We start from the raw sequence: 14655 nt of genomic DNA, 5'->3' as shown, positions 1-14655 counted from the left end.
CGTGTTTGAACAAGTCAGACAGTTTTCGCCAGAAGAACAAAACCAAAAGTAAATGGCGTGATTGTGGCGACACAAAATGATGCTGTGGATCCCTGCTCACTTTAAACACACCCTTTTTCCAATCCGCATGCCAACACCAAACCCATATTTGTTCAGCACATTGATTTATTCAGGGTTATTACTTCAGTCCTTTAGCTCTTTTAAAGGCACAAAACACATCCGACCAGCTAACCATATTTGGATAACAACACATGCAGATATGATTTGAACCCAATTCTCTAGACTGTGAAGCCGGTTAGCCACCCACAATGCCTTCATACTTTTATCCTGCATGTGACATAACTGAAAATAATCATGCAACTTTTGCCAGACATGAGGATAGTAAAAGGATTTCCGGTGGCAAACAATCTACGAAAAAAACACATTTTTTAAAAATGAGTTTGACGTAACCACCAAACTGCTTTTTGCAAAAATGCGCTAATGGTGAAATTAACAATACTACAACACAAATAGACATAAACAGACTTATTTTTCACAGAAATTACCCATGTGGGCCTCTCATGTCGACAACAGCAGACTTGATGAGTTGGCCGACTTAAAGACAGGTTGTCGCCATTAACAGGTTCGACTGTAATAGTGTAACGGATGCCAGCTAGTGTGGCTGTCCGATAGTACGTTGCATAAACCTAGGGCTGGACAATTTAACAAAAATAGTTATCACGACTATTTTGATTGATATCAAAATCTTGATATTTGAAAACATGAGAATTTGTTAGGCTTCCAACAGACAAACTGCCCCTTTAACAACATAGCTGTCACCTCGATGATGTGTCACTGAGTGGCGCCAATATTATGACCTCAGTTGGCCATTTTTTGAGCTCCCGCTTTTCTTTAGTTTTTTTGGAGTCTAACCCTAAGTGACGCTGAATGGAGATGAGTGATTTGGGACACCGCCACTGTGGAAGGGTTTGGATACACTAAACAGGGATTAACTCAAAATGAATCCCTCCAATGAATGGATCGTGAATAGTGATACATTGGTTGATAAAACAAGACACTATAAATAGGCTATGACAGCTTTAACAACAAGATAGAGGTAGTTAATATTTCCACTCTGCTCATGCAGTTCTTGTGTTATTTGATATCCTGGATATCCTGGAACTGTTTGCGTCAAACTGTGCCATTTAAATACCTGTTTGGACACAACACATCAATAGGCAGGAAATGACTGAGGGCACGATAACAAAACACAATGTGTTCATGATTGGATGATTGGCAATTACTGGTATGACTTTCTTGCTTCCGATGTGGATTCCCTCCCTGGTGGCTATTTGGCGCCGTCATTGCGCCAGGTTATGACGCATGGCAAGCGCTTGAAGACGCAGGTGAAGGTCCCTGTGGCGCTTTCCCACTCACACAAACAATCAGTATTGTATCTGACGTTTGAAGTACTTTGAAAAAGTCACACACCCCCACCTCGATTCAAAGAAGCTAATGGTGTTGTTTGTGAACTTATCATCATTCAATACAATATGTAGTGATAATTTGATGTACAAAATAAGTGCGTCATTAGGGATGGGTACCGTTTTCCCTGCACCTGGGAATCAAAACCTGTACTCAACAGTAACAATTTTCTGTACTTTTGTGTGTGATAATGTGCTAATAAATTTGCATTTGTATATAACAAATACATATATATATTTAACACTGATAACTGTGCTGTTCCTTTATTATATTTTGTTTTCTTACACTTCTAAATCTAATTTGCAAGTACACATTTACTTTTAGTTTGTTCAAGGTCTGTAATTGCCGTAGTTAGGAAGTTGAATGTGCCAGTCTTGTCTTTGTTGAGCCCGACAGAGTGTTTGTCTGTAAGTACAGTGTTCCCTCAATTATCATGCAGGGTACCTTCCGTAATAGAATTAACATGACAGATGGTGAGTTGGTAGTACCTGTTGTATTTATGGCAGATGCCGTGATAGCGTTACTGCTGCTGGATTGAGATCGATGCGGTTCAAAAACGTAATATTCATTGTAGGGATGTCCCGATCCGATATTTGGATCGGATCGGCTGCCGATATTTGCCAAAAATTGCGTATCGGCAAGGCATGGGAAAATGCCGATCCAGATCCAGTTTAAAAAACTCCGGTCCGTGTTTTCCAACGCACCTATTTAAATAATACATTCCACTTTTCTGCTGCTCCGTAATTTCCGTTCCGCATTTTCCAGCACACCTTCAACACATCCACAATTCTCACGCAGTTGCTTTTAGCTGCTGGCATTACACGACAGGCTCTTCTCACTCTTTCCTGTGTCTCCTTCTCACAGACAGCGAGCGCACCTTCTTACACACGTCACATACTGTCACGTCATACGTCACATACGTATACGTCCTCTCCCAGCAGAGAGCGAGGTAGCGGCATGGCTAACGTTAGCTGTGATGCTAGCGCAGCCGCTAAGGTGCGCGCCTGCTCAAGCGTCCTCTGCGCACGGCAAATCTATGCCACGCACAAAATCAAATAAAAAAATAAGCGCATAACAATTTTCGACACACGGACACATTTCCTGCAAATGGGTGCATTTCTACCCTATATTTTAACTTTAGATTTATTCTCATATCAAACTCTTTTGGCTGTCTTTTTGACACTTACATCAGGCGTCCCCCTCCACACCCTGGATTATAAATAATGTAAATAATTCAATGTGATTATCTTGTGTGATGACTGTATTATGATGATAGTATATATCTGTATCATGAATCAATTTAAGTGGACCCCACTTAAACAAGTTGAAAAACGTATTCGGGTGTTATCATTTAGTGGTCAATTGTACGGAATATGTACTTCACTGTGCAACCTACTAATAAAAGTCTCAATCAATCAATCAAAACACATAGAATCATCATACTGCTGTGATTATATGCATCAAGTGTTCATTCAAGGCTAAGGCATAAAATATCGAGATATATATTGTGTATCGCAATATGGCCTTAAAATATCGCAATATTAAAAAAAGGCCATATCGCCCAGCCCTAGTTCAATGATGCCATTTCTGTTTGTCATGTATAATTTTGTCTATTTTGTGTTTATCCTTGAATAAACAGGTCAGTTTCTTGTTACCAACCATTGTGTATTATTCAAACTCCCCTAATTCAGCTGGCTAGTTGTTATCAAGAGTACTAAAACCCTTTTTAACATGATTCTGACAACTAAGTAGGCTAAATAACTTTAAACTTTAATACATGCTCGGATAGGCCAGTATCGGTCAGTATCGGTATCGGTCAGTATCGGTATCGGATCGGAAATGCAAAAACAATATCGGTATCGGATCGGAAGTGCAAAAACCTGGATCGGGACATCCCTAATTCATTGATAGTTGTTGCATGCTGTGTGTTTAAATGTTTCAGCATATTGCACGTATGTCCTCTTCTTGATTAAGTAGCAACCATGCAGTTCTTACAAGTTGTGATGTTGCAATTGTTTCTTGTAAAATGTAGTCAACTCGAGGGCGTTTGTCCCACCCAGGCACCGCCATTTTGCTTTCTGACGTTACTAAGTACATTAGGTAATGAAGTGATTTCCAACAACTGGCATAGACAAAGAAATCGTGGGAGAAATTGGCAAGCGATTCCAAGGAATTGATACACTGGGAACGAGTTCTGAACAAGAACCGGTTTTTGATTTCGCTCCCTAACCCGGAGATGGAAAAAAACCAAACGCTAAAAGACGCTCGTTTGCGGCATCTGCTTTTTTTTCTGAGCCCATTGCAAGGATTATGATTAATTCTTCATTTAAACGGCAAGATTTTAATATTCCATCAGTGGGCATCCAAGTGAGAGCAGATATTGTACAGTAAGTGATTGTTTTATTATGTTTGTTGTCTCTCATGAAGTCTGCTATGATTAGTAGTGTTGTTGATGAAAAAGCAAACATTGTGATGAGTCTATAAAATTATTGCACCGCTGTATGCTTAAAATGTTAAAATGGACAAAATACGTAAATATTACATGCTAATATGAATGTGCCTGTTACTACATTACATATATACTTACAATGTGTATATAAATTGTTGAGAGAGGTGTTTTTTTGAGCGCTTCTTAGGCGGAATAGAGCGACTCCAGTTGGCGCTATTGTTAACTGACTTTTGCTCGCGTTTATTTACGAGTTAGAATGCATAAGAAAAGAAAAACATGTGTGTGCTTATCTCACATAAGGACCGTGAATAATATGCAAAATTACATAAATATGTGTTTCCCCTTTGATGTGTTTATAAGCCTTCCACACACTCCACACAGCTTTCAAACATACTTAAAAAAAATTCCTATGCTCTTAAAACACTTAGACCTAAGTAGTTTTAACATAAAATTTGAATAGGTACTCAAATCGCAACGGTACTCGATAGGTACTTCAAAATCTTTAATGCACTGAGACCGCAGATAAGTGAACCACAAAGTGGCAAGGTAGCACTTGTTGTACTAATTACACGTCAGGTGTTTCAGTGCAACATGTATCTTTGTTTTAGTTAACATGTTTGGAAGTGTTTTAAATCAGCATGTAAAATCTCTCATGCTAATCAGTAGCATGTACTGTATATGGCACATCCAATGTAAATTAGCATCGAGCTAGCGCAATTTGAAAAGTGGAGCCTTACTTTTGAGTGCTATCTATCAGAGATACTTGCTTTGTTGGCATGGATTACAACATTACCCAGAGGCCGTCTGCAATTAATACACGTTTTCCCGTTAACTGCTTAGTCTGCAACCAAACGTGACGTCATCACATGCAACAAAAGGTAGAAATATGGTACCGTTTGATTTTACGTGAATGAATCAGTACTTTATCGCTCCAACGTAATTCGGCCGGTACCTATAAAAGCACCAAATTCAGTATCCATCCCTATGCGTTATTGTTTGATTGTAAAATACGATAACTGAAAACTTAGAGATGTTACCACAATTGGAAGATAGGCAGGGCTTAGAAATTAATTTTATTCGGGGGCCACAATGACAGAAAAAAAATGCTTGTAGGGGCTGGTATATAAGATATAAATAAATATACATATTTATATTACTTAGCTGTAAAAATCTTTCGCATATGTGCTTGGGTTCTTTTTTCAGAAACACCAATACAATAAGTCTGATAGAATACTAGAAATGTTATAAAAGACGACCTAAAACAACTAACGGTAAATGGATATTTATAGTTTTTTACTAAAAATGAATGAATGAGTAAGTATGAGAACAGAACATACGAACATCACTCCCCTTTTACATCTTAGACCACTTCCTTGATACATAAATGTTGATTTGTTCATATGTTCATTCGTAATTTATATTCAATCGAATACAAACCACTTTATTCAAATTGCACATTTTAAAAACAGTTTTAAGGGGACCTATGATAATTTTCAACTTTTCTGACTTATAAATGTTGGATACTTGTGGTAAACAATGCAAAAGTGTCAAATTAAAAGGTTACTGCATTTGGGCGTGAGCTTGCATGTAGTTTCACTGTATAAGAGTTTATTTTGAATTGTGACAAAACTAAAAATAGTTGATATATACTGTAGAGAAAAATCTACACCAAAGCACATCCAATACTACAATCTAGACCAGGGGTGTCAAACATACGCCCCATAGGCCAATACCAGCACTCTCAGGGGCTTCAATGGGGCCCCCTGGATTAATTTCCAAACAAAATCAACTTGGGGCACACTGCGTTGCAGAAGTGCACACTTTTTTGGTTAGAAAACCTGTAGAAACGGGCAGCTCAGTTGCCAGATTTTTATTTATTTTTTATTTTAAGTGTTTATTTAACACTGTCCATCCATCCATTTCCTACTGCTTGTCCTGTAAATTGAAAAACGCTACCCCTATTATTTTTGCGGTAACATTTTTAAGCTGCCAGGTTTTTTTGTTTGTTTTATTTAACACATTTACAAGTAATTGCTGGGATGTGAGATGCAGGATAAGATTAAATAGGATGTGCGTCTTCCTGCTCCCTTACGGACATGTTGAACTGTGAATTGTAAATAATTTGGATTTTGATGTAACTCGTTCTACTGGGGGACTTCAACGCTCATATTGGCAACGACAGTGAAACCTGGAGAGGCGTGATTGGGAAGAATGGCCGCCCGGATCTGAACCCAAGTGGTGTTTTGTTATTGGACTTTTGTGCCCGTCACGGATTGTCCATAACGAACACCATGTTCAAGCATAAGGGTGTCCATATGTGCACTTGGCACCAGGACACCCTAGGCCGCAGTTCTATGATCGACTTTGTAGTTGTGTCATCGGATTTGCGGCCTCATGTTTTGGACACTCGGGTGAAGAGAGGGGCGGAGCTTTCTACCGATCACCACCTGGTGGTAAGTTGGCTGCGATGGTGGGGGAGGATGCCGGACAGACCTGGCAGGCCCAAACGCATTGTGAGGGTTTGCTGGGAACGTTTGGCAGAGTCTCCTGTCAGAGAGAGTTTCAATTCCCACCTCCGGAAGAACTTTGAACATGTCACGAGGGAGGTGCTGGACATTGAGTCCGAGTGGACCATGTTCCGCACCTCTATTGTCGGGGCGGCTGATTGGAGCTGTGGCCGCAGGGTAGTTGGTGCCTGTCGTGGCGGTAATCCTAGAACCCGTTGGTGGACACCGGCGGTGAGGGATGCCGTCAAGCTGAAGAAGGAGTCCTATCGGGTTCTTTTGGCTCATGGGACTCCTGAGGCAGCGGACAGGTACCGACAGGCCAAGCGGTGTGCGGCTTCAGCGGTCGCGGAGGCAAAAACTCGGACATGGGAGGAGTTCGGGGAAGCCATGGAAAACGACTTCCGGACGGCTTCGAAGCGATTCTGGACCACCATCCACCGCCTCAGGAAGGGGAAGCAGTGCTCTACCAACACCGTGTATGGTGCGGATGGTGTTCTGCTGACCTCGACTGCGGAAGTTGTGGATCGGTGGAGGGAATACTTCGAAGACCTCCTCAATCCCACCAACACGTCTTCCTATGAGGAAGCAGTGCCTGAGGAATCTGTGGTGGGCTCTCCTATTTCTGGGGCTGAGGTTGCTGAGGTAGTTAAAAAGCTCCTCGGTGGCAAGGCCCCGGGGGTGGATGAGATCCGCCCGGAGTTCCTTAAGGCTCTGGATGCTGTAGGGCTGTCTTGGTTGACAAGACTCTGCAGCATCGCGTGGACATCGGGGGCAGTACCTCTGGATTGGCAGACCGGGGTGGTGGTTCCTCTCTTTAAAAAGGGGAACCGGAGGGTGTGTTCTAACTATCGTGGGATCACACTCCTCAGCCTTCCCGGTAAGGTCTATTCAGGTGTACTGGAGAGGAGGCTACGCCGGATAGTCGAACCTCGGATTCAGGAGGAACAGTGTGGTTTTCGTCCTGGTCGTGGAACTGTGGACCAGCTCTATACTCTCGGCAGGGTCCTTGAGGGTGCATGGGAGTTTGCCCAACCAGTCTACATGTGCTTTGTGGACTTGGAGAAGGCATTCGACCGTGTCCCTCGGGAAGTCCTGTGGGGAGTGCTCAGAGAGTATGGGGTTTCGGACTGTCTGATTGTGGCGGTCCGCTCCCTGTATGATCAGTGTCAGAGCTTGGTTCGCATTGCCGGCAGTAAGTCGGACACGTTTCCGGTGAGGGTTGGACTCCGCCAAGGCTGCCCTTTGTCACCGATTCTGTTCATAACTTTTATGGACAGAATTTCTAGGCGCAGTCAAGGCGTTGAGGGGATCCGGTTTGGTGGCTGCAGGATTAGGTCTCTGCTTTTTGCAGATGATTTGGTCCTGATGGCTTCATCTGGCCAGGATCTTCAGCTCTCACTGGATCGGTTCGCAGCTGAGTGTGAAGCGACTGGGATGAGAATCAGCACCTCCAAGTCCGAGTCCATGGTTCTCGCCCGGAAAAGGGTGGAGTGCCATCTCCGGGTTGGGGAGGAGATCTTGCCCCAAGTGGAGGAGTTCAAGTACCTTGGAGTCTTGTTCACGAGTGAGGGAAGAGTGGATCGTGAGATCGACAGGCGGATCGGTGCGGCGTCTTCAGTAATGCGGACGCTGTATCGATCCGTTGTGGTGAAGAAGGAGCTGAGCCGGAAGGCAAAGCTCTCAATTTACCGGTCGATCTACGTTCCCATCCTCACCTATGGTCATGAGCTTTGGGTTATGACCGAAAGGACAAGATCACGGGTACAAGCGGCCGAAATGAGTTTCCTCCGGCGGGTGGCGGGGCTCTCCCTTAGAGATAGGGTGAGAAGCTCTGTCATCCGGGGGGAGCTCAAAGTAAAGCCGCTGCTCCTCCACATCGAGAGGAGCCAGATGAGGTGGTTCGGGCATCTGGTCAGGATGCCACCCGAGCGCCTCCCTAAGGAGGTGTTTAGGGCATGTCCGACCGGTAGGAGGCCACGAGGAAGACCCAGGACACGTTGGGAAGACTATGTCTCCCGGCTGGCCTGGGAACGCCTCGGGATCCCCCGGGAGGAGCTGGACGAAGTGGCTGGGGAGAGGGAAGTCTGGGCTTCCCTGCTTAGGCTGCTGCCCCCGCGACCCGACCTCGGATAAGCGGAAGAAGATGGATGGATGGATGTAACTTTTTTAGTATGTACAAAATAAACAACTACTACCACTAGCTGTTTTTACAGGTAATTAGTATAAATGGAAAAACGATAGAACTGTTATTTTAAAAGACTGAGCTGCCAAGTTTTTTTTTAATCTTTTAAAATCTACTGACTTTTTTTTAGTGCACAACTGAGAAGAGACCGAATTAGATATATATTCTTAGTTTCAAATACCTGTCATTGTCAAAACACTAAGGAAGTCTGATGTTGTTCATGATGATTTGTAAATGGATATATCATCATTAAATATAAAGACTTTCAATTGTACTTTTTTTGCATGAAACAAAGGGGACGATGACTTAATGTTATATATACAGTAGGTACAGTAATTATGTTATGATTGTACTGACCTGGCCCACTTGAAATGTAATTAGGGTTTGTGTGGCCCTTGAACCAAAATTAGTTCGACACCGCTGACCTTGATGACAAAGAAGTGTGTTATGTAGAATAAAATCATCGAAAGTGTTTTTGTTTTGTAAAGACAACATGGCGTGTCATTTTTCCTTTTTCTGTTTTTTAAAAGGACAAACTGTTTGGAGGTGTGCTTGGATGCAGCTGCCACTAGAAAGGAGATCACAAAAAAAGCCTGCATGGAAAACAGATTACATTTCTAGAACGGATTAATTGGACACATTTTTTTTGGAGGAGCAGTGCTTTTGTTTTTGTATATTTTGGTTTTCCTCTGACATTTTGGAACGGATTATTAACAAAAACCGAAATACCGATGTAGCTCATTAAGTGTTATTGCATCTATTAATACAAGGGAAGTGCCAATCAATCGACCACCAATCTGTATTGGTCGATTCTCGTGAAAAAGTATGTGGTCGGCCAATGCTTATTAATGCCAATCACAAACGCTGAGACAAGTGGCTAGCAGCTAACAATGTGTCTTCATACACAGTGTGGAGCCTCATTATCAAGGGAGGATGAGGCCAACTAAGCATGTTATACACACAGAGAAAGCCAGGAGCAGGCATGCTTATAATATAAGTAAGCTAACCTCGCCTATTGATACTAGAACAGTGATTCTCATACTGTGGTACAGTGTTACGCAGGCTCTATCTTGTGGTACGCCAAAGAATCACTTAATTATTAAGTATTAATTATATTCAAACACAGTTTTACTGTTTAAACTGTGTGTATTCTTACAGTGGCCAACATGTTAAATATACTTGTTTAAACAAAACCTCTGCCTTGTTTTAACAAATACTTAGGCCTACTACGCTACTGTATTTCAATTGAAGAGCCAAGTGTTTTCTGAGATGCAGTGATCAGATCAATATGTTTAATTCCTCAAAATATATTTTATTAGTTTTTGTTAATGTTTATCTGGACACAGGAAGACAAAAAACGAAATATTTAAATGAGTACTTTGATTTTGTCCAGCTATTGTGTACTATTGACTTTCTTTCTTTCTTTAGTTTATTTCGAACTTGAACACACTAACAGCCTAATACATCACACAATTTCATATCATTTCACTTTACATCATGTCCGAAAAGGAGTAGGAAGAAGCAAAGCTTTTTTAATCCTACCCCTTTCCCACTTCAGAGCGTTTAGAAATATATACATTCATTTACTGACTTCTTTTTGTAGCATAAAGACATCCATGAATGATTAATACAGCAGTTTTGTAATATATCATTAAGTCAGTCATGATACACATACTGAGATGAAGAATATCTTATTTTCAATAAAAAGGTTGAAAGTGTTTCTCATAATTCTTCTTCTTTGTACTTTGTAAGCACTATTCATTTGAACAACCTCTTAAAATGGATCATATCAGTACATTGTTTAACTTCTTTACTTAATCCATTCCATGATTTAATTCTACATACTGAATATGCTAAAGGTTCTAAATGTTGTACGTGCATACAAATGTTTTAAATTAGATTTTCCTCTAAGGTTAGATTTATCCTCTTTTGTAGAGAATTGTTGTACATTCTTTGGTAGCAGGTTATAGTTTGCTTTGTACATAATTTTAGCTGTTTGCAATTTTACCAAATCCTGTAACTTCAATATTTTTGACTCAATAAATAAAGGATTTGTATGTTCTCTGTATCCAACATTATGTATTAGTCTAATCGATCAAACAATTGTAATAAAAAAGAACACATAACAAGTTAAAAAAAACCTGTCAATAGCATCCACCATAAATTGATTGAAAATGTACAGCTAATACATAGGATGGGATATACTTGTATTTGTCTCATAATGGAAACATTATGAGTTTTTATTTTTATTTTTTAACTTTTTATTCATAGCTGTATGTAGAAGTGGCTGGTTGCATCAGCTCTGCTCTTTCAATGTCTTTAAAGGGGAACATTATCACAATTTCAGAAGGGTTAAAACCATTAAAAATCAGTTCCCAGTGGCTTATTTTATTTTTCAAAGTTTTTTTCAAAATTTCCCCATCACGCAATATCCCTAAAAAAAGCTTCAAAGTGCCTGATTTTAACCATCGTTATATACACCCGTCCAATTTCCTGTGACGTCACACAGTGATGCCAATACAAACAAACATGGCCGATAGAACAGCAAGGTATAGCGACATTAGCTCACATTCAGACTCGGATTTCAGCGGCTTAAGCGATTCAACAGATTACGCATGTATTGAAATGGATGGTTGTAGTGTGGAGGCAGGTAGCGAAAATGAAATTGAAGAAGAAACTGAAGCTATTGAGCCATATCGGTTTGAACCGTATGCAAGCGAAACCGACACGACAGCCAGCGACACGGGAGAAAGCGAGGACGAATTTGGCGATCGCCTTCTAACCAACGATTGGTATGTGTTTGTTTGGCATTAAAGGAAACTAACAACTATGAACTAGGTTTACAGCATATGAAATACATTTGGCAACAACATGCACTTTGAGAGTGCAGACAGCCCATTCAGGCGCACTAAGAACATATATTTTTCCACGATTTCAGCACTCAGGTTAACCATACCTAAATAGACACAACATACTGCATTACACAAGACTACCCGAATGTACTCGAATGATTGAAAAAAATAAATGTTTTTAATCTAAATTATTGGTAAACACAGTTTATGTATAATAATTTACGTCAAACCGCGAGTAATGAATAAAGTTTTCATCAATTAATATATTCTGTAGACATACCCTCATCCGCTCTCTTTTCCTGAAAGCTGATCTGTCCAGTTTTGGAGTTGATGTCAGCATCTGCTTTGAGTGTCGCAGGATATCCACACATTCTTGCCATCTCTGTCGTAGCATAGCTTTCGTCGGTAAAGTGAGCGGAACAAACGACTGACCATTTCGTCGACTTTCCCCACAGCCTCGTATTTCGAACAAATTTCGTCCAATTTATTGCCACTTTCGCATCTTTGGGCCACTGGTGCAACTTGAATCCGTCCCTGTTCGTGTTGTTACACCCTCCGACAACACACCGACGAAAGTGAGAAAATGGCGGATTGCTTCCCGATCTCCGAGAGAGAATAATAGAAAGGAGTTTAATTCGCCAAAATTCACCCATTTAGAATTTGGAAATCGGTTAAAAAAATATATGGTCTTTTTTCTGCAACATCAAGGTATATATTGACGCCTACATAGGTCTGGTGATAATGTTCCCCTTTAATGTCCTTTGTGTTCTTTGATGTTTGATGTTTCCCTCTTACACACATGTAAAAGGGATGTGTGCTATGGCTATGAGTTGTTTTTTCCATTGGCCTCAGTCTGGACCCCTTTCCAGGGGCCCAGGCTGAGACCAATTTTTTTTCTCCCTCCCCCATTGTTAAACTGTATCTCGCCTTTTTTGTAAGGAGCGCCGGAAGTTGGCAGACCCCGTCAGCGATCCTGTTCTGTCTCCCTGTAATTTTTGATCCTGTTCTGTCTCTCTGTAATGTTTGTCTGATCTTGAATGGGATTGTGCTGAAATTTTTAATTTCCCCCCGGGGATTAATAAAGTATTTCTGATTCTGATTGCAGTGCAGATTAAAAAAACGTCCACATAAATACGTTAAAGACATGAAAACAAGAGGGGAAATATTAAAGAACACAAAGGACATGAAAGACGTTAAAGAGCACAGCCCTGACGCAACCAGGTGATCATATCGGAAAAAACCTGATTCGAACGTCGCTAAAAAAAATAAAAATCGCTACATTTATCTTCAGTACACATATTGTTTTATTTTTCACCTCCTTCTTTCACGTGTATTTCCAAACAAAGTTATTTATTTCAAGCAGTGATATTTGTCTGTTTTAGGTTTTAAATGCAGTCAACAGAAGGCCACGTAAATAGTTGCTCCATTGAGCCAAGTTGATTACTTGTCAAACATGACAGTTTAGAACACATTCAACATGAATTAAAAATCATCTTTAATTCAAAAGGGGGCTTTTAAGGAACTTTAGCCCCGCTAAAATAGTTTTAATGACGTGAGAAAGAGACATAAAAGTGTATAATCTCACCTGAAGCTGCGAGTCCACACAGGAGAAGAATTCCTCTGACGCACATTGGAAGACTGACTGTTGAGTGATCGAGAAACCTGGAGACAACTAACTAACCCCCGTTGTCCAAACTTCTATCTGGAGATCCCTTTGGAAGACAAATCAAACTCGGGAGTCTTGCGTTCTACTTCCACGTCTAACCCAGGACGCGTCCGGACTCGCCACTGGTCTTCTTCCTCAAGTCAGACTCTGCAGCTTCCCGCCCACCTCAGTGGCACGTGTCCAATCCTCCGCTCTACCTCATCGTCGCCCATCTCTCTCTCCAGCGACATCCAAATGGGAGGAAAAAAACACACCCAACCTGTTCTGCTGCTGCGTAAATGGCGCACGACACAGAGGCTATTGCGCAACCTCGTGACGCAACGTCCATTACAAAGTAAGTCGTGATGTATATAAATGATAATACAAGCTAATGGATGTTAGCTAGGCTGCCAGGAAGTTAGCTAAGATACCAGGAAGTAGGGTTGCTGATTCTTTGGTTTATTATTTTTATTTTAAATATAGAAACACAACCTGATATTTTTCAAGATGCGCAGTTTGTTTTAACTATTAAATTATTTTATCTTTGTTGAAAATATTGGACACAATTAGAGATGTCCGATAATGGCTTTTTTGCCGATATCCGATATTCTGATATTGTCCAACCCTTAATTACCGATTCCGATATCAACCGATACCGATATATACAGTCGTGGAATTAACACATTGTTATGCCTAATTTTGTTGTGATGCCCCGCTGGATGCATTAAACGATGTAACAAGGTTTTCCAAAATAAATCAACTCAAGTTATGGAAAAAAAATGCCAACATGGCACTGCCATATTTATTATTGAAGTCACAAAGTGCTTTTTTTTTTTTTAACATGCCTCAAAACAGCAGCTTGGAATTTGGGACATGCTCTCTCTGAGAAAGCATGAGGAGGTTGAGGTGGGTGGGGTTGGGGACGGGGGGTATATTGTGCATCCCGGAAGAGTCAATGCTGCAAGGGGTTCTGGGTAGTTGTTCTGTTGTGTTTATGTTGTGTTACCGTGCGGATGTTCTCCCATTCTTGTTTGGTGTGGGTTCACAGTGTGGCGCATATTTGTAACAGTGTTAAAGTTGTTTATACGGCCACCCTCAGTGTGACCTGTATGGCTGTTGACCAATGGCTTTTTTGCCGATATCCGATATTCCGATATTGTCCAACTCTTAATTACCGATTCCGATACCAACCGATACGATATATACAGTTGTGGAATTAACAAATTATTATGCCTGATTTTGTTGTGATGCCTCGCTGGATGCATTAAACAATGTAACAAGGTTTTCCAAAATAAATCAACTCAATATATGGAAAAAAAATGCCAACATGGTACTGCCATATTTATTATTGAAGTCACAATGTGCATTATTTTTTTTTAACATGCTTCAAAACAGCAGCTTGGAATTTGGGACATGCTCTCCCTGAGAGAGCATGAGGAGGTTGAGGTGGGTGGGGTTGTGGGGGGTGGTATATTGTGCGTCCCGGAAGAGTCAATGCTGCAAGGGGTTCTGGGTAGTTGTTCTGTTGTGTTTATATTGTGTTACGGTGCGGATGT

At 41.1% G+C, this 14655-nt stretch overlaps 1 protein-coding gene across 1 annotated transcript in view; it reads right to left on the bottom strand.

Moving 5' to 3' along the window:
* The window catches only part of LOC133572691 (myelin protein zero-like protein 2), a 44580-nt gene extending 31149 nt beyond the window's left edge, over nucleotides 1-13431 (bottom strand). Inside the window, exon 1 of the mRNA XM_061925603.1 lies at nucleotides 13040-13431. Within this exon, the coding sequence (XP_061781587.1) occupies nucleotides 13040-13085 (46 nt within the window). The 5' untranslated portion in view covers nucleotides 13086-13431. The remainder of the gene's footprint in view (nucleotides 1-13039) is intronic.
* Nucleotides 13432-14655: the final 1224 nt, after the last annotated feature.

The sequence above is a fragment of the Nerophis lumbriciformis genome, linkage group LG30, assembly GCF_033978685.3.
Source record: "Nerophis lumbriciformis linkage group LG30, RoL_Nlum_v2.1, whole genome shotgun sequence".
NCBI classification, from domain to species: Eukaryota; Metazoa; Chordata; class Actinopteri; order Syngnathiformes; family Syngnathidae; genus Nerophis; species Nerophis lumbriciformis.
This window is presented reverse-complemented; position numbering and strand designations above follow the sequence as displayed.